The sequence below is a fragment of the Panicum virgatum genome, chromosome 3N, assembly GCF_016808335.1.
Source record: "Panicum virgatum strain AP13 chromosome 3N, P.virgatum_v5, whole genome shotgun sequence".
In the NCBI taxonomy this organism is placed as follows: Eukaryota; Viridiplantae; Streptophyta; class Magnoliopsida; order Poales; family Poaceae; genus Panicum; species Panicum virgatum.
Window position 1 is genome coordinate 40,322,737 of NC_053147.1, and position 23,985 is coordinate 40,346,721.

At 44.4% G+C, this 23,985-nt stretch overlaps 1 protein-coding gene across 5 annotated transcripts; it reads left to right on the forward strand.

Annotated features, from left to right (window-relative positions):
• The first annotated feature begins 419 nt into the window (after positions 1-419).
• LOC120665941 lies at positions 420-22,799 on the forward strand. Of its 5 annotated transcripts, none has more exons than XM_039945660.1 (5): positions 420-570; positions 1,712-1,874; positions 2,553-2,646; positions 20,481-20,680; positions 22,363-22,799. In XM_039945660.1, the coding sequence occupies exons 1-5, from the start codon at positions 508-510 to the stop codon at positions 22,458-22,460; spliced, it is 618 nt and encodes a 205-aa protein (XP_039801594.1). In that variant the 5' UTR covers positions 420-507; the 3' UTR covers positions 22,461-22,799. The 5 variants fall into 5 exon arrangements, with proteins under 5 accessions (XP_039801594.1, XP_039801596.1, XP_039801597.1 ...); XM_039945662.1 differs by having other exon boundaries at positions 2,565-2,646; XM_039945663.1 differs by having other exon boundaries at positions 2,583-2,646.
• The last annotated feature ends 1,186 nt before the right edge of the window (positions 22,800-23,985 follow it).

Genomic DNA, 23,985 nt, shown 5'->3' on the forward strand with positions numbered 1-23,985 from the left:
GGTTTGGGGGGGGTGGCGAATTACCACAGTGCCCTTCCGCCCCTCAAATTAATTAAATTAATCATTTTTGAGGAGGCACAAAGAGATACCAAGAGGCACCACCAACCATTGTAAAAGAGTTCATAGAAAAAATAGGTAAACATCTACATAAAAAATTGTATTAAAACATACCATATTATATGTTGATCATGTAGTTTTGATCATGCGGACCTCAACAAAATTAGATTTTTTTATTTTATGATTTTTCTATGATTTTTGGATGATTGATTAGAAATAGATGAAAAAGTAAAATATAAAGCCACCGTTCAAAATCACTCGGGGATTATTTGTCCGATTTTGAAAAGATTGGGACGTAGAATATCCGATTTTATATGTCGCGAGTTAAGTAGTCTGTCTGATAGGTGGGAGGGTATGTAGATTTTTTTCGGAAAACATAAATCATCTCTCAAGACGCCGAGAGCTCAGTTCGGCTCTCCTGGGGCGCCGCTGCAGCGGCGGGTTTCCAAAATGGCGGAGGACTCCGGCGCCATCCTCCGCCACATCTCCTCCCTCAAGGACATGCTCGACAAGGTCCAGAATCCACGAACCTCCTCTGACCCGTACAGTAGTTTGCTTCTGTTGTTGCTACTCGGTCTAGAACTAAGTGATTGGGGGCAGTGTCGTCGCCGCGCCGCCTCAATCGGCATCAGCTGGTCTCCACATGGATGAATGGCCTATCCTGGGGTCCTCCAGGCATCCCCCACGGCGAGTTACAACCATATTAGGGTTTCGATTTCGGACCGACGCGAGTTGCATAGAAACTGGTTGGTAGAAGCTTGCGGTAGCTACTCAATGTCTCAATTGGTATTTATTTGAGAATTGAGAGTACATACTTTTGCGTGAGTTCAGCTAAGCTGATTTGCTGATATGTTTTCAATTGTTGTCAGTAAATTTTTTACGGCCCTTGGTACTTTGGGTGGATGCTACCTGTTACTTTGTCACTTAAGTTGTACTAATTTCCAGTATTCTGATGCTGCTACAACATCCAGTTTTCTGCTCAAAATCTGATTGGTGTCATGTCATAGACTTCGATTCTGCATTCGAGGGACATGACCTTGAGGGTCACATTAATATGCTTGTTATTTACAAGAATGTGTTTTTAAATGAAAAATACGTGGCTCCACCATCTAGTTTCTATTTATTTTATTGACGAACTAACATAAATCTCTGGGGAGTTGATGAATAAATTACGAACTGCAACAGGTAAAAAATTATATATGTGGAATGGATGGTCAAAGTGTTGACTATCATGTGTATGGTGCATTTGATTGGTTGGGCACCAAATCTTGCCTCATTCTTGTACTGTGTATTATGTCTTCCTGGGTGATTATATTTCACATGTGTAGAATTATGTTATGCTTTAGATGGAATGTCTTGCCACTGAAGTTTTGTGAACACAATGTAAAACTGCTGTCATGGATGACGGGGCCTTCACCTTTATGATAAATCATCAGAAGGTTTGCACATGCTACAAAAATATGAAATTGGCATGATATAAAGGTGGTCTATGTGGTACATGCTGATCTGGTGGTGAACTGATTAACTGATGTCATGATTCGGTTGCGGAGAGCTGAACTTTCTATTTACCAAGTCGTGTAAATTGGCATGCATTTCATATTCAACTTCTTGTGATGTTTAACATGCTTATGTTTTGATTTACTCTTTGAATTAGGTCAATGAGGAGATTGAACAAAATATAGAAAGGACCAGGGAAATAGAATCAGAAATAGTGAAACATTCTGAAACAGAAAAAGACTATATTGACAAGGAGTCTGTGTTACTGAAAGAAGTATCTGTTGCTGAGTTTGAACTCAATGGCCTTATCCAAGTGGCTGGTAATTATTGCCTTTGGTTTCCATTTTCAGTATTGAAATATTTTGTTAATTCAGTTCTGTACCTTATATCTTTTCTCATTGCTGGTCAACTTTCCTTTGGCCATGTAAGTCACACTGCTATTGTTTGCAGCACAATGAGTATGAACTAATCTACTTTGTCATTGTAATTCACTTATCTTATTTATACTCTGCTCATCTTACTGCCAGTCATTCTCAGTGCTGTTTACCCTTTGATGATCAAAATATCATCGCATTCATGTCATCATATACAAGTTCCCATGTAAATAAGAAATCCAAAGCTAATGGCATCAACATTTAGATGAATCATGTTTATTCTTAGAGAACTAGGGCTGACTGTAAGAATTTCTGGACTTGAATCAGCCTCTTCTCTTTTCTATCTAACAATGTTGGGGATCCATGTCTTTCTATTATAGAAGGGATGATAAAATGGTTCAATTATGCCCACAACAAATGAAAAAAGAATGAGCCACTTCTGTTCTCCATTGCATTGAATCTTTTTAGTTCTTATTTGTTGATAATGAAGTATTCTGAATTGTTGTATTTGAAATGCCATTTGTCTCTCTGTTGCATATATCTCATTCTAAATGATCTTAATATTGAGCTTTTAAATTCTCTTCGGCTTTGCATTCAGTAATCTGTTTTTAACTTCTCAAACAGCTGCTGAAACAGATTTACTGAATGTGATAGAGGGAAATCTGAAGTTCCAGAAAGTTGCTCTCAATGGGATTCGGAAGACATTGTCTGATAAGATGTATGGTACCCATTTACACTAATACTGATCTTTAAGGCGTTACTTTGCATCAAACCATCTCGAAAAACTGTCCCTAATGGGAGTATGGTACATTTTCTTGTTAAGTCGAAAACCATTTTTTAATTCTTCAATGTGTTTCTCCTATTAGTACAATGTAATACAGCTCTCCTGGGTGTTCAAGAAAAAAATCTTCAGTGCGTAAGATAGACAAGGATTAATTCATCACTTGAATTAACTACTCTAGGTAGCATCGTTGATTAATCCTTGCTGCCCTGACAGATTCTAAAATTATCTTTGATTGCAGCTCACTAAACTCTGTAAACTTACTTTAATAGGGGAGTGTAAATATGTTGGTTTCTGGTTTACCTTGGCGCTACTTGCATCAAAGACTACAGACCCATAAGTTTGGTGCAGACTTTATCTTGTACCGAACTCTCTCCAGACTTGAGCTTTGGCTGCGGAACAAACTTAAGCTTCACTGCCTGGCCCTCTCATCTCTTCAGCATACCATAGCCCGAGGTCGCTCTCGCATCACTTGGCTCAGCAAAGGAGATGCTAATACAACCCTCTTCCATTCTCATGCTCGGACTGGTATTAGAGATGCATTGTTGTATTTTCTTGTATTGAGTTTACTTGTACTCCAAGCCTATACGACAATATATAATAGAGCCCCCCCTCCTTAGGGTGTGTGGTGTTTTTCGAATTCTCTACATATCACGAGTCCGAGCCAATCTCTAGGGCCGGCCGTGCGCCTCCCTCCCCTCCGCTGCCCTAGCTCGCGCATGCATCCCCTGCATGCGCGCCTACCCACCTCTTGCCGCCGCCTTCTCCAGGCCGCGGCAACCTTCCTCCCTACGCCGCCCATCTAGGGCGCACTCCCTGCGCCTCCATCCTTTGGCCAGACCGCCCCCCCCCCTCTAGCAGATCGCATTTGTTGATGTCCTGTGTCACCAGTGCCTCCACCAACGCCGGTGACACCACTGACAATGGTGATTCCTTCGTCGACGGCATCGCCTCTCTCTTCGTCGACGACAACCAGACTCCGCCGATCTCCATGGTCACCTACGCCGCCGTCTCTGTCCAGTCGCACGATCCCATCAAGCTGGAACTCCGCTCCCCCAACTACACCAAGTGGAGCAACTTCTTCGAGGCGATGTGCGGCAAGTTCGGCCTCCTCCGTCACATCAACGGCATGCCTCCCCCTGATCTGCGCACCGATGCTTGGAATGAGGCCGACTGTGCTGTCCGCAGTTGGCTTTATGCTTTTGTCTCCGACGACGTTCTCGACTTCATATGGCCGCCAATCAGGCGGAGCGGGAGCTTTGGGTCACCATCGTCAACCACTTCCAGGCGGACAAAGCCCCCCGTGCCATCTTCCTGAGCCATGCGTTCCACACGCTGACTCAAAGGGATATGTCCGTCGACAAGTACGCCAAAGCCATGAAGAAGGCGGCCGAGTCGAAAAACCTGTCGCTGATTTCGAGATGGTGCTCAACCTTCTTAGCGGCACCAATCCGCTCTACTCCATTGGCGAGATCAGCGAGGCCGGCATGACCTTCTCCAAGGCTGTCGATCGCCTCGCCCTTTAGGAGTTGCGCCTGGCTAACCAGGTGAAGGTCGCTGCATCTACAGCCCTAGTCGTCTCCTCATCCGGATGCGGTGCCTCCTGCCAGTTGTCGTCATCTTCGTCTTCCCCTAAGTAGCAGCCACGGCAGCAACCGCAGCCGCGTCCACCACAGCAGCAGCCGCAGCTGCGTCCACCACAGCAGCAGGGCGGTCAGTAGCAGTAGTGCCGTCGAAGGGGCAGGCGCTCTAACGGCTGCCAGCGGCAGCAGCCACTTTGCGGGCCTAACCCTAACGGCCCATGGATTTGCATCAATCGATGGGGCACACAGGGTGGCGGTAGCAGTGGTACCACAGTAGGACAGCCCTAGCGCGGCGGTCAGGGCCTCCTTGGTCCGCCTTAGACTCACGTGGCGCTTAGCTCAGTTCAGGCACCAGCTCAGTCCTTATGGCATCAAGCTGGTCTGATCGCCGCTCTTCTGCAGATGGCGCTTGAGGGCAATGCATGGGTGATGGACATTGGTGCTTCCACACACATGCACTCCTCCGAAGGTATTATTCTCTCTCGCCTCCTAGTTGCTCATTCTTCGATTACCGTAGACAATGGTGCACATATCCCTGTCACATCCTGAGGTTCCTCAGTCCTTTCCACAGATACGTCTAAATTTGTTTTGAACAACATTCTTATCGTCCCTTCAATAGTTCGCAACTTACTTTTAGTTCGTCAATTCACTTGCGGTAATCATTGTTCTATCGAGTTTGACGCTTCTGGTTTTTCTCTTAAGGACATCAAGACGCGACGAGTGATCCTTTGCTGTGATAGTGTCGGCTACCTCTACACCATCTCATCAGCCGCCCCGCTGCCGCACAAGCCCTCATTGCAGTCTCTTCATCCTTGTGGCACCATCGCCTTGGTCATCCCGGTCCAGCAGTCTTAGCTACTTTAAAACAGAACAATTTAGTTTCATATAATAAAGTAGATTGCTTGCTTTGTCATGCCTGTCAGCTTCACAAGCATGCGCCCTTCCTTTTACTGCTTCTACGTCACAAACTTCTCCGTTTGAAATAGTTCATTGTGATGTCTGGACCTCACCGGTTGCTAGTTTTACTAGTTGCTTTTATTATCTGGTTTTGCTAGATGATTTTACGCACTAGTGTTGGACATTCCCGCTTAAGCATAAATCCGTTGTACATCAGCGTATCGTCGACTTTATTGCTTATGCCCGCACACAGTTCTGCCTTCCCGTTAAGTGCTTCCAAGCCGGTAATGGGAGTAAGTTTGTCAATCGCGCCATGCACTCCTCCCTCCCCGCCAATGGCATTGTTTTCCACCTTTCATGCCCATACACCTCACCACAGAATGGCAAGGCCGAACGCATTCTTCGAACGCTTAATAATTCAGTGCGCACTTTCCTCATCCATGCAGCCATGCCGCCTAGTTACTGGGCCGAGGCTATAGCTGCAGCCACATACTTGCTCAACCGGTGCCCTTCCTCCATCCGAAATGCGATTCCCTATTTCCGCCTTCACATTCCTACCTCACTTATGATCACTTACGGGTCTTCGGCTGTTTGTGTTATCCCAATTTACAGGCTACTTCTCCACACAAACTAGAACCGCGATCGACTGCCTGTGCCTTGGGGTATCATTCGGATCATAAGGGATATCGCTGCCTCGACCTTTCCACGCGTCGGATCATTATATCTCAACATGTTGTGTTTAATGAGTCTGTGTTTCCCTTTGCTCGCGAGACATAACACCCCTTCCCCCCAGCTCCTTCGATTTTCTACTCGGTGACAACTTGGATATTGTACTTTGTTCTACTAATCATGCAGCTGGTGGCCCTCCTACAGATGCTCCGTCTTCCTTAGACGTTGAGCAACCGCCCTCGACGGCTGGTGGGAGCGGTTTTGTACCCCCACCTGGACCCTCGACTTTTTCAAGACTGGGTGGGCGTGGTCTCGTGCCCCGTCCGGTCCTTCGGCTTCCTCTGCTACGGGCGGGACACCGCCTGTTCCTGCGCCAGCTTCTAAGCCAGCAGCAGTAGTGCCGAGCGGGCTGCATCCTGACGCCGCAGATGTTGCTGCTCCTCGCCCTGCACCAGTTCTCGAGCCGCCAGCAGCAGCAGCAGCTCTGGTTGTTCCTCCTGGCCGCTTCGGTCAGGTCTACAACTGTCGACCGGTTGCTGCACCTGCTCCAGATTCTACGCCCACACCACCTAGTTGACCACTTTGTGAGCTTCCATTACCGCAGCATTGGGGCCATTACCTTGGTCCTCTTCCGGCACAGTCTCCAGGTGCTTTTACTCGAGAGCTTCCACCTCTTGATCCTACTCGCCATCCGATGAGTGGTTCTCCTCCACCGCTGATTCTTCGCCGCATCACTTGACTCCGGTCTGGTACAATTCAGCCAGTTAATTACAAGAATTTGTCCGCTGATCGTTTTGTTGCTTCTCCTGTTCCAGCCAATTATCGCAGCGCCTTTGCGAATCCCAATTGGCGAGAAGCCATGGCAGATGAGGTCCATGCTCTGGTTTATAATGGTACTTGGCGTTCCTCAGCCTCCTGGGGGCTAATGTGGTTACCGTCAAGTGGATTTTCAAGCACAAATACCACTTAGATGGTCCTCTTGCGTGTAATAAAGCTCGATGGGTTGTACATGATTTTTCTCAGCAGCACGACATTGATTATGATGAGACATTCAGTCTAGTGGTCAAACTTGCAACCATTCGTACTGTTCTAAGTATTGTTGCATCTCACCATTGGCCGATCCGTCAGTTTGATGTAAAGAATGCTTTTCTGCATGGGTAGCTTGATGTGGCAATTTACTGCTAGCAGCCTCCTGATTTTGTTGATCCTTTGCATCCCGATCATGTCTATCTTCTGCAAAAGTCGCTTTATGGGTTGAAGCTGGCTCCTCGTGCTTGGTACCAGCGGTTTGCTACCTATATTTGTCGGTTGGGGTTTGTTCCTTCGGTCTCCGACACTTTCTTGTTTGTCTACAAGATGGCGCTAGCACTGCTTACCTGCTCTTGTACGTCGATGATATTGTTCTCTCTGCTTTGTCGACAGATTGGCTTCATTCCATCATTGGCCGTCTTCATGCAGAGTTTGCTATGATTGATCTGGGTGATCTACATCACTTTCTGTGGATTTTTCTCACCTATTCTTCGGATGGATTATTTTTATCTCAGCGACAGTATGCTTTGGATTTGCTACAGCACGACGGTATGAGCGAGTGTCACTCTACCTTGACGCCAGTTGATAGCAAGTCTAAGTTGTCTATTACAGATGGTCCTTTGGTTGTAGATTCTTCAGATTACAGGAGTATTGTTGGTGCACTGCAGTATCTCACTCTGACTCGTCTTGATTTGGCCTATGCTGTTCAGCAAGTCTGCTTGTTTATGCATGATCCCCGGGAGGCGCATCTTGCACTCGTCAAGCAGGTTTTGCGTTATGTCAAGGGCACTCTAAACGTTGGTCTTCACTTAGGCGTCGGTCCTGTCGACACCTCTCACATCATACTCTGATGCTGATTGGGCTGGATGTACTGATTCCCGACATTCGACCTCAGGTTACTGTGTTTATTTTGGTGATAATCTGGTGTCATGGTCATCCAAACCCCAGATTACAGATTCTCGTTCCAGTGCTGAGGCTTAATACAGGGCAGTTGCACATGTGGTCGCTGAGTGTTGTTGTCTCAGTTACTTCAAGAGATTCACCTTACCCTCGCCAAGGCTACCGTTGTTTACTGTGTCAACGTTAGTGTTGTGTATATGTCTGCTAATGAAGTCCACCATCGTCCTACGAAGCACATCGAGATCAATATTCATTTTGTTCACGAGAAGGTGGCCTTAGGAGAGATTCGGGTCATGCATGTCCCGTCTTCTCATCAGTATGCTGATATCATGACTAAAGGACTTTCTGTCCAATTGTACACTGACTTTAGGACTAGTCTTGGTCTTCGTCTAGCTCTGCCTGCGACTACGAGCGGGTATTAGAGATATATTATTGTATTTCCTTGTATTGAGTTTACTTGTACTCCAAGCCTATACGACAATATATAATAGAGGTCACTTCCCCTCCTTAGGGTGTGATGTTTTCCCAATTCTCTACAATCGGAAACGGAAGAATTTTATCAGTAAACTTATGAATGATGATGGGATAATACTCACGTAGCATGAAGAGAAGGTACAAAACATTTTTGATTTTTTTTTGAAAAGGGAAATTTTATTGATTTCAAGCACAATACATCAAGGTGATACATCGTCTTGAAATTTTCCCAACATTTGCCTAACTGACATACAGCCTTAAAGAGTTTGACAAAGAGCCTTCGACACTAATGACTGTCAATCCTAAAACTAGACCGCCACCCATGTGCCCGGGCAAAAAAAATCCTTCGCCACCTGTTCCAAGAAACGAGATACCGCTACAAGCTTGTCCTGTAAAGTATGTTTCTGAAGCTACACTAATTTTTGATTTTTATAGAAACCTACTAGGTGAAAGCCTTGAACGAGAAGTGACTGTGAACTTGGCTGAGCTGAAGAGGCCGAATCTGGATTTAACTGAGCTAGATGCATCTTTTGCTGAAGAGGAAGTTTGGAAAACTATCAATTCCTTACCTTCTTGTAAAGCTCTAGGCCCCGATAGTTTTAATGGCAAATTCTATAGGGTCTATTGGCAGATAATCAAAGTTAATGTTATGGCAGCCATCTCGGCGGTTTGGGGGCAAGAAGTTTGCTAACTTTGAGGCACCGGTAATGCTATTCTACACCCTAGGTGTAGAGTGTTATTTTACACCTTCTATTACTAGTAAAAATAATTGTCAAAATACTGAACTAAATTTGCCAAATTACTGAACAATGTTCAATAATAGCTCGTCGATTACTGAATTACTGAAAAGTTGTTCAGTAATTCTACTCAATTTAGCTATTGGTGTAGAATAAACTGCTACACCTAGGTTGTAGAATAGCTGCTATATATAAGAGTACAAGTAAACTCAATACAAGCCATATACAACAATAGCTATCTAATACCTGCCCGTAGTCGCATGGGGAGCTTGGCGGACACCAAGACTAGTCCTAAAGTTTGTAAACAACTGTACAGGGAGATCATTGGTCATATGTCTGCATACTGATGGGAGGACGGTACATGCAACACTCGAACTTGCCCCAAAGCCACCTTCTCACGAACAAAGTGGATATCAATCTCAATGTGCTTTTTGCGATGGTGATGGACAGCATTGGCCATCATGTAAACATCGCTAACATTGTCACAATAGACAACAATAGCTGTGGAGAGGGGAATGTGAGGCTCCTGAAGCAACTGGCACAGCCAACAACACTGCCACAACATGTGCAACTACCCTGTGCTCCGCCTCGGCACTGGAGCGAGAGACAGTTGTCTGGTGTTTAGAGGACCAAGACACTAGGTTGGCACCGAGATACATGTAGCAGCCAGAGGTAGGACACCTGGAGTCAGACAACTAGCCCAGTTTGCACGTGAATATGCGGTGAGAGTGTCCACACAACCAGCACCAATGTGAAGACCTGGCGACAGTGTACCCTTCACATAGCGAAGAATGCGTTGATGAGCACAAGGTGTGGCTCTCGAGGATCGTGCCTGAACAAGCAGACTTGCTGAATGACATAAGCTGGATCTGGACGAGTCAGGGTGAGATACTGCAGGGCACCCGCAATGCTTTTGTACTCAGAAGGATCGTCAATCGGAGGACCATCTGTAGCTGACAGCTTGGACTTACTATCAACAAGCATCGAGGTGGAGTGGCACTTGCTCATATCGGCGCGCTGAAGTAGGTCCAAAGCATACTGTCGCTGAGACAGAAATAATCCATCAGAGCTGCCTGTGATAGAAATCCTAAGAAAATGATGAAGATCAGCCAATTTATGTAGGGAAACGGGTAGGCTACGCTAGCATCACTACCGCATAAACCCAAGATACTTGCGAGTAGAAGATCATAGATCGTTACCACTAGACGCGCAGCGCAGTGGAAGAAGTCGCGCGTCGATGTAGAGGAAGTAGTCGATCACGTCCCACGAACCGAGCTCCTCGTACTTGATCCCAGCAGCCGATCAGCACAGCAGTCGCAGCAGCGCCTCCACGGAGTCCACACGTATGGGGATGAAACGCCGGGCGTCGGTGTGCTAGCACCGCACGCACGGCAAGGGCGGCGGCCGAGAGAGAGGGAGGGGCGGCGGCTAGGGAGGTGGCGCGGCTCAGGTCATCGCCCCCCTAGCCCCTCCCTCATATATATAGGGCGTACTAATGGGCTTCTATCTCATAGGCCCATTAGTAACCCTAATCCCTCTTGGATCAATATCCATTTGGGCCTTTAAACCGTATTGTGATGATGGACTCTTGGGCATATCACCAACAATCTCCCACTTGCACTAGAGACAATCATACATGCAAGCTTTCCAACATTCCAAACCCCTTAAGTGTGTGACCCGTTAGGTTCATGTGTAGGTGGTCGTGATCGGAAATCATTTCCGAATCACAAGTCAATAGCGGCACCTAGCAGGGCATAGTGACTCACAAATACACATAAAGATCATATCGGCCGAACCATAGATATACTCATACACCGATCCCTTTGCCACACGATACCAGTCAAGCTCAAAGCGAGATGCGTGCCACCTTTGTGATAGCTCGACCATTCTCTCGATCTAATAGTGGATTCTATTCATAACTAACCTTTAGTCATCATGATTAACTCTTTAATCACTTTGGCATGGCCATGCACTTTCAAATCCAACTATCTCGAGGGGCCCAGAGATATCTCTCCCGTTATCTAGGAGGGGCAAATTCCATCTTGATCCGCTCACATCCCATTCCATGTTTCATGACATACCTGTAAGCTGCTTTTGTAACTACCCAGTCACAGAGTAGCGTTTAGCAGCCCCAAGATGCACCACTACACACAGTGAGAAACAATGGCGATCTCAGGTCTAAGGATTCAGTAGGTATAACACTCAAGAACAACTGATGGCACATACAAAATAACAATCCCAACATTGTCTTGGAGTGGGTCAATCCAACACCATGTTCACCAACATGTGTCCACATCATTAATCCGATATCTCCATATCCATGATCCGTGAAACATGATAATCAATTAATGCATGTGCTAGTCTCAACGTCGTTGTTGTCCCACACAACGACATAAACTAGGGATAATTTAGAATCATATCATTTTCAACAAAGAGTTTCACGAACAAGTCACATACTTGATAATCAATGTAAAATAATCATCCATGAAACAAATAACAATTATTTATCATTACATAAACATACTCATGACACAAAATCTCCCACGCACACTAGAATCACTGATGTAAGTATCTAATACCCATAGATCTCATGTGCGCCTCATGCTTTGATTGTGGGAGAGGCTTCGTCAACGGATCAGCAACGTTTGAATCCGTGTGCACCTTGCAAACCTTCACATCACCTCTCTCAACAAAGTTACGGATGAGGTGATACTTTCGCAGTATATGTCTGGACTTCTTAGTTGTTCTAGGCTCCTTTGCTAGTGCAACGGCACCACTATTATCACAATAGAGGTCCACTGGACTGGACGCACTAGGAACAACACCCAAGTTAGAAACAAACTTTCTGATCCAAACAGCTTTTTTTGCAGCTTCGGAAGCTGCAATATACTCGGCCTCTGTCGTCGAATCAGCCACTGTATCTTGCTTGGAACTCTTCCAGCTCACTGCCCCAGCATTGAGGCAGAAAACAAAACCGGATTGCGATTTGGAGTCATCTTTGTCTGTTTGAAAACTAGCATCGGTGTAACCCTTTACAAGGAGCTCATCTTCGCCTCCAAATATTAGGAACATATCCTTAGTTCTTCTCAAGTACTTAAGGATACTCTTTACAATTGTCCAGTGAGGTTCACCGAAATCTGACTGATACCTGCTCGTAACACTTAGAGCAAAGGAAACATCTGGGCGCGTGCAAAGCATAGCATACATGATCGACCCTATGGCTGAAGCATAAGGAATCGTACTCATCCTCTTTTGCTCATCAGGTGTCGTAGCACACTGACTCTTGCTTAGAGTAATGCCATGTGACATTGGCAAGAAACCTTTCTTGGAATCTTGCATATTGAACCGATTCAGTATCTTGTCAATGTACGTGTCTTGGCTCAATCCAATTAGCCTTTTTGATCTATCTCTATAGATCCTAATACCCAGAATATAAGCCGCCTCTCCTAAATCCTTCATCGAAAAACTCTTTTTCAATGAGGTTTTAACGGCTTCAAGCATTGGAATATCATTTCCGATCAGTAATATGTCATCCACATATAGGACCAGAAACACAAGTGCGCTCCCACTAGCCTTTTTGTAAACACAAGGCTCATCTTCATTCTTGATGAAGCCAAACCCTTTGACTACTTCATCAAAACGAATATTCCAACTCCGAGATGCTTGCTTCAATCCATAGATGGACCTCTGAAGCTTACATATTTTCCCAGCATTTTTAGGATCGACAAAACCTTCAGGCTGTGTCATATATACATCCTCACTTAGATGTCCATTAAGGAAAGCGGTTTTGACATCCATTTGCCATATCTCATAGTCATAATATGCGGCAATTACTAGGAGAATCCGAACAGACTTTAGCATTGCAACGGGCGAAAAGGTTTCCTCATAGTCAACACCTTGAATTTGTCGGAAACCTTTCGCCACCAATCGTGCCTTATAGATGTGAACATTTCCATCCATGTCTAATTTTTTCTTAAAAATCCACTTACAATCGACAGGTCTTACACTGTCAATCTGATCGACCAAGTTCCAAACTTGATTATCATGCATGGATTTTAACTCGGATTCCATGGCTTCAAGCCATTTGTCGGAGTCGGGTCCCATCATTGCTTCTTTGTAGGTCAAGGGCTCATCATTTTCCATCAATAATACGTGGCGCTCCTCCGTAATAAGGAGGTTGAGCTTGTCAGTAGCGCGACGTGCCCTTATAGACCTTCGTGGGGCTGGTGCCTCAACTACGGGTTGTGCAACATCTTGCACATCCCGTGGATCTTCAGTGGGTGCTGAAACAGTTTCGGGTGTTTCCTGAATTTCTTCAAGTTGCACCTTGCTCCCACTAAATCCTTTTGAGAGAAACTCCTTTTCTAAGAAAACACCATTGCGAGCGACAAACACTTTGCCTTCCGCCTTATTGTAAAAATAATATCCTTTGGTTTCCCTAGGATACCCCAAAAAGAAACATTTGTCTGACTTTGGAGTGAGCTTATCTGACATCAAACGTTTGACATAAGCCTCACATCCCCAAACTTTGAGAAAAGATAATCCGGGACGCTTCCCAGTCCATATCTCATATGGTGTCTTCTCAACAGACTTACTTGGAACCCTATTCAGTGTGAACGCAGCAGTTTCAAGAGCATAACCCCAAAATGACAATGGAAGATCAGCTTGGCTCATCATGGACCTAACCATGTCCAACAAGGTTCGGTTCCTCCGTTCGGATACCCCATTCCATTGAGGCGTTCCGGGCGGAGTTAGCTGCGGAATAATTCCACATTGCTTCAAATGATCACCAAATTCAAGGCTCAAATATTCTCCTCCACGATCAGATCGCAGAAATTTAATTGTCTTGCCTAATTGATTTTGTACTTCATTCTGAAATTCTTTGAACTTTTCAAACGATTCAGACTTGTGCCTCATTAAGTAGATATAGCCATATCTACTAAAGTCATCAGTGAAAGTAATGAAGTACTGAAAACCACCTCTGGCTATTGAGCTCATTGGTCCACATACATCGGTATGTACAAGTCCCAACAAGTCACTCGCCCTCTCACTCTGACCAGTGAAAGACGCTTTGGTCATCTTTCCAAGCAAACAAGACTTACATGTGTCAAATGATTCAAAATCAAATGGGCTTAACAATCCATCTTTATGGAGTTGTTCAATGCGCTTCTCATTTATATGACCTAAGCGACAATGCCAAATAAAAGTGGGATTCAAATCATTTGGTCTAAGCCTCTTAGTATTAATGTTACAGACAGATTTATCCTCAAGATCAAGAACATATAATCCATTCACCAATGGACAATGAGCATAAAAAATACCATTGCAAAAGATAGAACAACGTTTGTTCTCAATTACAATCTTAAAATCACCAACTTCTTCCAAACATGAAGAAGAAATAATGTTCTTGCTCAAAGCAGGAATGCAATAACAATTATTTAATTCCAAAACTAATCCGGAGGGTAGAGACAAGTGGTAGGTGCCGACCGCCAACACCGCAACCTTTGCGCCATTGCCGACCCGAACGTCCAACTCGCCTCTTGCAAATCTTCTAGTCTCACTTAGACCCTGCAACGATTTGCAAGTGTGAATCATCGATCCAGTATCAAACACCCATGATTCACTAGATGATAATGCAATATTTATTTCTATAACATTTATATCTGAAGTGGAAGTCTCACTTCCCTTCTTCTTCTTCTTTTCTTCCAAGTACTTCTTGCAGTTACTAGACCAATGTCCCTTTTCATGACAGTGGAAGCATTCATCTTCAGAAGTAGGGCCAGATTTGGCCTTAGGTGCTGGCTTTAGCTTAGAGCCCGAGGACTCACCACCGGAACTCTTTTCCTTGCCTTTACCTTTGGGATTAGGAGGCGTCCAACGCTTCCTCTTTTGTTCCCCTTCTGAATCATCATCACATGATTGGGATTCTTCTTAATGCTCTCCTCTGCTGTTTTTAGCATCCCATGCAACTCAATGTTTTATCCAAGCCATTCATCTGAAAGTTCATGATAAAAGGCTCATAGCTCGCCGGGAGCGACTGGAGAATAACATCAGTAGCCAAGTCTTGGTGAAGTTCAGAACCAAGTCTATCCAAAATCTCAATGTAACCAATCATTTTGATCACATGAGGACTGACTAGGCTACCTTCTGCCAGCTTGCACGCAAACAAGGACTTTGAGATATTGAACCTCTCAGTCCTGGCTTGGTTCTGAAACATCCCATGCAGCCCCTCGATCATGGTATGAGCATCTGCATGCTCATACTGCTTCTGCAGATCAGGGGACATGGTGGCGAGCATCAGACAGCTGACATCAAGTGAGTCATTGCAGTGCTTCTCATAAGCTCTGCGATCAGCAGCAGTTGCATTGTCAGGGAGATCATCAGGATATGGCTGCTCAAGAACATACTCCTTTTCTCTTGTCTGAGAACAATTCTCAGATTGCGGTACCAATCAATAAAGTTTGTTCCATTCAACTTTTCTTTCTCAAGAACAGAACGCAAATTGAAAGCGGAATTGTTACTGGCAGACATGATCTACAACATTAAAGTAAAGCAAGATTTCAGCACTAAGTTTATGTAAAGACTTTCATTAACCGATTTAACAAAAGACAACCTACTATATCAAAGTCATCTTCCCTCTAATGACATATAGTGGTTCAAGATCCATAATCACTAAAATTCTAGTGAGCTTTAGCATCACGGCTAGAAAGGTAGTGATACAGGTAAGTAACAAATTACTAATCACATCTCTATGCGACTCTTGTTTGTTGGGTGGCATCCAATGCCCCGGCCCCAACCCTATGCCTTAAAGCCCAAAACTGTTTTGATAGCTTTGCTGAGTAAACCAATACTATGCTTGTGAATGTCCGACATCCACCCTATACAAAAGTGATAGCTGAGGGTACTCTACTTTGGTAAACCTACCACACAACGATCAAAATTTATAGGTGCAGCTATTGGTAAAAGGCATCAAAAACTCAAACTTTTCTGAGGGAAGCTATTCTATCATGATTAAAGCATCCACCATATGTAAAAGCATGAAAGAATAGTATGACAGGAAAATAAACATCACAGGCATATAATCATATTATATTGTGAATAGTATGGCCTCTTGCATCACAATGGGCTCCATCGCCATGGCTCCAAGGTGACCTCCATTGCCATCCGTCCTGTCTTGTGGTGATCATCATCGCCATCATGATTGAAACCTCCATGAAAAGATACTAAGCTACTACATCTAATAGCTAGTGAAATAATTACATGAGGATTCAAACATCACAAGTCGACACGCAGGTCGTTATACAATAATGGTGCAACCTCAACCCGGTTGTGTTAACTTGCGACACGCAGGCCGCACAAATCATCACATACATCATCACATGACATTGAGGCCATACCATTCACATCACACCCTGCAAAAACAAGTTAGGCGTACGACGTGTTCTACTAAAGTAGCGCTTGGGAAGCCGCTACAGCGAGAAAGCAACGGCGGTCCGAGTGATCGCATCTATGGAATCCCTATGAAAATCTCATCAGAGTGATCGCATCACCTCAAATCCGAGCCATTCATAATGCCTCAATTTTCACTAGGTCAATCACCTTGACCGTGCAAACTTTGCACTTGAGAAGACTGCATCTACACATGACCTTGATCTGTTGGTTCAATCTGCTGACTATGCACACAGTTAGTCCCGATGGTGATTCCAGCCGGTAGGGACATGTCGTATGCATAACAGAGAAAGAACACAAACTAATCTTTTGTCATATGCCGCGCAATCAACTCGCTCCAGTTTTAACCCCTTATGACCAATTGATCTAATCAAACCGTGCAAAAGTAATAGATCCAATCTACTACAACAACATATCGCCTATATGCAAAAGATCCAGACCAAAAACTACGCAAGATGGCTCTGGTACCACTGTAGGGAAACGGGTAGGCTACGCTAGCATCACTACCGCATAAACCCAAGATACTTGCGAGTAGAAGATCATAGATCATTACCACTAGACGCGCAGCGCAGCGGAAGAAGTCGCGCGTCGATGTAGAGGAAGTAGTCGATCACGTCCCACGAACCGAGCTCCTCGTACTTGATCCCAGCAGCCGATCAGCGCAGCAGTCGCAGCAGCGCCTCCACGGAGTCCACACGTACGGGGATGAAACGCCGGGCGTCGGTGTGCTAGCACCGCACGCACGGCAAGGGCGGCGGCCGAGAGAGAGGGAGGGGCGGCGGCTAGGGAGGTGGCGCGGCTCAGGTCATCGCCCCCCTAGCCCCTTCCTCATATATATAGGGCGTACTAATGGGCTTCTATCTCATAGGCCCATTAGTAACCCTAATCCCTCTTGGATCAATATCCACTTGGGCCTTTAAACCGTATTGTGATGATGGGCTCTTGGGCATATCACCAACAGTTTAGTCATAGCAAACTCTGTGTGAAGGTGCCCAATGATAGAATGAAGCAGCTCTGTAGATGAAGCAGTGAGAACAATGTCATCGACATATAAAAGCAGATAAGCGGTGCTAGAGCCTTCCTTGTAGACAAACAAGGTGTTAGAAACTGAAGGAACAAAGCCCAACTGTCGAATATAAACAGCAAACCGCTGGTACCATGCACGGGGGAGCCTGCTTCAATCCATAAAGCGACTTCTCCAGAAGACAGACATAATCTGGATGAGATGGATCAACAAATCCAGGAGGCTACTAGCAGTACACTATTTCATCAAGATTTCCATGGAGAAAGGCGTTGTTCACATCAAGCCGACGAATCAGCCAGTGGCGAGAAACAACAACACTAAGAACAGTCTTGATAGTCGCCCGCTTGACAACCGGACTGAAGATCTCATCATAATCAATGCCATGCTGCTCAGAGAAACCACGGACAACCCATCAAGCCTTATGACACGCAAAGAGCCATCTGAATGAAACTTGTGCTTATAAATCCACTTCCCTATCACCACATTAGCACCAGGATGCAAGTACCATTATCAACCAGAGCCTGAAACTCGTCTACTATGCAGTTAGGGTCAGCCAGAGCGCTGCGATACTTGGCTGGAACAAGAGAAGCAACAACATGATCAGCTGCGAAGTTCTAGTAATTGACAGGCAGTATGGTACCGGTCTGAAGACGAGTGATGCGTCGAAGGACAGATGGCAGAGATGAGCTCCGCATGGGCCGTGGAGGAGGCACATGCGGCTAAAGTACATGAGCAGATCCGCTGTCCTACCGCATAGGCACAGGCGCAAGAAGACGGCGGCTGTAGACCTGACCATAACGGCTTGGTGGGGCAGCCGCAATAGGAACTGCTGCTGACACGGGCTCCTGCACAGGAACGTCGACGTGTCCTGGCGGGGGCACAGAGCCACGCCTACCCAGACTGTGAAGAGCTGCAGGTCCTGGTGGGGGGTACAAAACCACTCCCACCAAGAGCATAGTCATCGGGGGCTTCTGGTGGGGGCACGGGACCACGCCCACCAGAAGGAGGTGGCGGGCACTCAACGTTCAAGGAGGACAGAGCATCCGCTGATTGGGGAGGACCACGATGTGCAGGATTAGTAAGACAAGGCACAATATGCATGTCGCCATCAAGCAGAAAATCAAAGGAGGTGGTAGGGACAGGAGGGTCTCTATTGAAAGGAAAACTGGACTCGTCAAAAACAACATGTCGAGAGATGATAATCTTATGCGTAGAGAGATCCAAGCAGCGATACCCCTTATGCTTGGCTGCTGAGCGATGAGCAAACACCACATACCCTAGGAGTGGGGTGACCTTTCATATATATGCATTGCCGTATAGGCTTGTAGTACAAGTAAACTCAATACAAGTCATATACATTAATATCTATCTAATACCAATAAGTGTGGTGCATTCCTTTGCCAAACTCGTCACCAAAATTCTTGCCAACAGACTGGCTAGTAAATTGGACCAACTAGTCTCTCCCAATCAGAGCGCGTTCACCAAAGTGCGTTTTATCCTGGATAATTTTATGTTGGTTCAGCACACCATTAAGTTTTTACATCAGCAAAAACAAGCTAGGGTTCTTATGAAGCTGGACATTACCAAGGCGTTTGACTCTGTGTCTTGGCCATTTCTCTTGGAAGTATTGAGAAATTTGGGTTTCGGTCCTATCTAGTGTGACATGATCAGTGGTCTGCTCTCCTCATCCTCCACCCAAGTTCTGCTTAATGGCTCACCTACGGAAAGAATTTTGCATCAGCGTGGCCTGAGACAGGGGAGACCCACTGTCCCCAATGCTCTTCATTTTGGTCATGGATGTCCTGTGCCGTTTGGTAACAAAAGCTTTTCATGAGCATCTCCTACAACCTCTTGCTAGAAGAGCATTGCAACATCAGATTTCCTTATTTGCAGATGACGTGGTCATTTTCCTACGACCTTCTGCCAGTGATATTGAAATCACTTTGGATAGTCTACAGATTTTTAGGGAGGCTTCTTGCCTCAAAACAAATGTCCAAAAGAGTAGTGTTCTCCCAATACATTGCACCGAGGAGGACAAAGCAACCTTACAAGAACACCTGCCCTGTCTGATTTCAGATTTCCCTTGCAAGTACATTGGGGTACCCCCTCTCGTCTTAAGCTGACAAAGGCACGAATTCAGCCCATCATCGACAAGATTGGGGACCGGTTGCCAAGTTGGAAAGCTGATCTACTTACGAAAGCGCCAGAAGGAAAGTTTTGGTACAATTTGTTCTCACTTCTATGCTACTTGCTTGGCCAAAAGTCAAAAGACCACCTAATCTGGGGGGCCTCGGCATTTCCCATCTTCAGGACATGAGTTGGGCGCTGAGATTAAGATGGTCGTGGTTTCAAAAAAACTGAGCCAGAGAGAGCATGGACTTTCTTCCCTGTCCAAGCTCAACCTCAGGTCAAAGCATTCTTTGCTATAGCTATTGTGACATAAGTTCGAAATGGTAAAAACACATTATTCTAGACTGATAGATGGTTGCTTTGCCAAAGCTTCGAGCAAACACTGCCACATCTGTTCAGTTCAGTGGCAGCCAGAGCAAAAAAGAAAACAGTACATGCAGCACTCTCTGATGGAAGCTGGATTTCTGATATAAGAGCGGCTTTAACTCTGCAGGTGTTGCTCAAATACCTCCAGCTGTGGGAACTTCTTTCAACTGTTCAATTACAGCCTGAAGTGGGGGGCACACATATATGGCAATTTTCAGCTTCTCGCCCTTGCCCCTCCTGCAACCTAGCTTGGTCCTGAGTTGTTCCGGTCCCATTTACCCAGCCTTTAGAAAGAGTCAACTTGTTATTTTCAGTGTGTGTTACAGACCCTATAACCCTGTAACGTTTTGTACTAGGGGCTCGTTCCCCCACTTTTCTTCTTAATATATTGATGCACAGCTCTCCTGCGCGTTCGAGAAAAACAGTTTACTTTGGCGCAATGAACTGAGTGCTAAATCAGTGGTATGTTTCGTTGTATGTATTGTCTGACTGTTGGATGTTCTTGGTTGTCAGGGAAAGGTTCATCAACGAATCTATGGGGTTTCAAGCTATTATGGTCAAAGGTTCAAATGATGATTTAGTTATCTTACTGAAGGAAAAAGGTTTGCTGGATGATGAGAGTGAGAACCTGAAAACAAAGATCAACACTATACATAGTTCATCGAAGGAATACATTGCCGAGATTCTTGATGAAGTAAATACAGAAAATTCAGGTAAGTGATAACATGGAAATTTTTTTAGCTGAAAATTCGGACTCTGTTAGTTTTCATTCCTTCTTGTTTTACTACTCCCTCCGTTCCAAATTATAAGTCATTTCAAGAATCTTGGAGAGTCAAACCATCTCAAAGTTTGACCAAAACTATAGAGAGAAACACAAAGATTTATGACATTAAATAGGTATACTATGAAAATGTATCTAACAAAGAATCTAATGATACTTAATTGGTATTATAAATGTTATTATCTTGTTATATAAATTTGGTCAAATTTGAAAAACTTTAACTCTCCAAGATTCTTGGAATGACTTATAATTTGGACGGAGGGAGTATGTATTTTGTTGAGTCCAATGTTCTGCTATATGTCTGGCTGTATATCTTGTATTTCATTCAACTGCGTCAACTAGCTTCTTACCCTGGTAATCCACTTTTTGGTCATCTGGTAATTTGAATATATGGTTTTCTGAACTTTTCTTGAATATCCATGATATCTGCCTTTCGGTTATTCTATGAAATTTTTTATCAGTACAGCCCTTGGCATTTAAAGCACTATTGTTAATAAGAACCTTGCACATCTATTTGATTTATTGTCTACTTATCGTGCATAAAATTTTTATTGTTGCACGGGATCACTTCTCTCATCAATCAATCTTCTCATTTGACATGATGTGCTATTCGCCTATTATGCTGTGTGCAATGTGCAGTTCAGCTCATATATGTTCACTAGTTTATTGATCAAATAGCTTGTTATTTGACAATGAAATACAACTTTCTTACTCATTCTTACAAGATTTTTTTTCCCAATTCTTCACCTTTCAACTGGAATCCATCCTACCCCACCCCACCCCACCCCGCCTATCTTGTGCCAGGGCCCTCCTTATTTTCGCCATTGCTCTCCTTATTTTTGCCATTGTTCTCAGTTCTCACCAAAAAAAAAAAAACAGGAAGACATGAATACTTCAAGTCAGAGATCATCTGAACACTTATTTGGATACTAAATCCAAGTGAATCAATGAAACCCTTGCTTCATATTTCAGACAGGAGCTTTCGAGAAAATATTTCAGACAGGAGATTACAGCCTAGAGGTTAGTTGTACAGCTGCGAGCCTGCAGAAGCCAGTAAGAGTGAACACGGATGAGTAGGAGCTGTAGGAGCAGTAGGGGCAGAGTCAGCATTGGGACACGGATAAGAGGTGCTTTCGCCATCATTTTGGTCAATGTAGCTTCTTATTAGATGGAAAGAAGAACAAGGACTAATGGCACGCCCACAGAGACAGGAAGAGACTGGTATGCATTGGTGATGTCATTGACGTGACGACATCATATCCGTAGTGGCAATCTTTAGTGAGGATATTCCAATTATTTCGGTGAAATGGGCGTATTGGACTATTGGACAAGAGGCTCTTACTGATGGAATTTGTAAAACAATAATAGCAAAGGGGAACGCATATGAGAAGTGCAAAATTGTAGATGCCAAATGAAGAAATTAAACTTTCCATAGTGGCAAACACAATATTTTTTGACAAAGAAGATACTATGCACAGTTCTCCAGAGTTTTCATATCATTGTTCCTGTATCAGTTGATTTATTAATAACTTGTCATTAAATTCTTTTTGGATACACACTTGAGTTCCATATTCTACCTAAAAGCTAAACCTCTTGGTTTCTTGACTGCTGCAGTTCTGGAGTCTGAGCTACGGTACAGGATTTCTGAATATAAAGATATTCTGAAGGATATAAACAACCTGAAGGTTCTGTTTAGTTCAAGCAATTCATAGGACTGATCCCTGTCACGGCAGGTATATTTGCTCTGGCCTGGCAATTAACCTTCGAGCCGAGCCCAAATTTGTTGTTTGATTGTGATTTTAAGTGTTGATGAGGTAGCCCACCACGTCACGACAAAGCGACATACGAGGTTGCTACTGACATCTGGATGAAGGGAAAAAAAATGACAGATTCTCCGATAGCTTAATACCAATAATAGTTTGTACTTTATCCATTCATAGCATAACTATGTATCTAGATTTTCTAAAACGACATACAATTTGGAACAGACGGTGTACAATCTTCTTTTCTAAGAAGAGAAACATAAAACCAAAACATTATGAGCTTAAGTACGTATGAGCCTGCCAAGGAACACCAAAAGGTGTTCAGATCCATTAGCAGGTTCCTAAATATAGCTTTCACGATATTATGACAGAACTTCCACACAAAACACGTTATTTAAAATTTCAAATGAGAAGCACAAGTGAAACAGCGGAAACCCAAAAATAGAAAGAGGGAGGCAGTCTAACCGTGCCCAATCATTGCCTTGCCTCCATGACACTCATAAGCGTGGCTGCAATATTATACCGGTTTATCAAATGATCAACATAGAGGATATTTATACTAGAAACAACCCTCTTAGATAGGTATGAACTGAAATCTCCGTGTTGGAAGGTGGAAGGCCAACTGGTGAAACATTCACGAGATAGTCTGCAATTCTCTCGCGCATCTTCTAGGCTTCTGTGCAGTTCTCAGTAAAATGGTCATAACTCTTTATTGGGAAGTTCAAATGACAAGTGGTTTGTTGTATTGGAAAGTAGACTTAATTATCTTTCCATCCATGTATTTCTTGAACCATGAAACCTTTCAGATTGGTACAGTTTTGCATGGGAAGCTGAACATCTAGCAGACTGTTGACCTTCTAACCAGTCTTAACTAAAGTACTCGAATCTCATTAGTGGATAATCCAAAGTACTCGGCATGAATGTCATTGGAGAGAAGACTTGATAAGCTTTCTAAAATATACTCATTCACCTATACAGGTGTTGGTATTTTGTAACGTCACGAATAAAATCCGCAAGCACACGGATACCGCTGTAGCTTTCACCCAAGAGTATTCCAGGGTATCGTATCCATTAGGGAACGTGAGTACACTATCTACGGGTTCAGGTGTCCAAGGACACACACACAGGTGTGGGAAGGCTAAGAAAGAATGGACTTTCTATATCTAGAATCTATACCTAGAAGAAGAGATCACATCGCCGTTATACTTCGAGCTAAAGGTATCGACCGACTTATACAAGCCGGTAGTTCCAATATGTGCTCTATCCAATATCCGAACGTGGAGGATTACTAAAAGGCTCGAACAGGGCTGTCACCACCTGCCGGCTACCTCTACAAACCGTGGGACTATCAGACAACTGAGTGGTATAGTCCAGCCTAGACACCATGTCTACACCTTTCCCTACTAACTCTAGAGGCGTACAGGGTTATCCTTTTCTATCCGGAGCCCACTCTAGAGTCAAATGCTACTCGCTA

Bases quoted from the DNA above. Each gene is read 5' to 3' on its own strand.
- LOC120665941 (XM_039945660.1), top strand. From the start codon at position 508: ATGGCGGAGGACTCCGGCGCCATCCTCCGCCACATCTCCTCCCTCAAG. The intron at 571-1,711 runs GTCCAGAATCCA...TCTTTGAATTAG, and splicing joins TCAAGGACATGCTCGACAAG to GTCAATGAGGAGATTGAACA. The intron at 1,875-2,552 runs GTAATTATTGCC...CTTCTCAAACAG, and splicing joins TGGCCTTATCCAAGTGGCTG to CTGCTGAAACAGATTTACTG.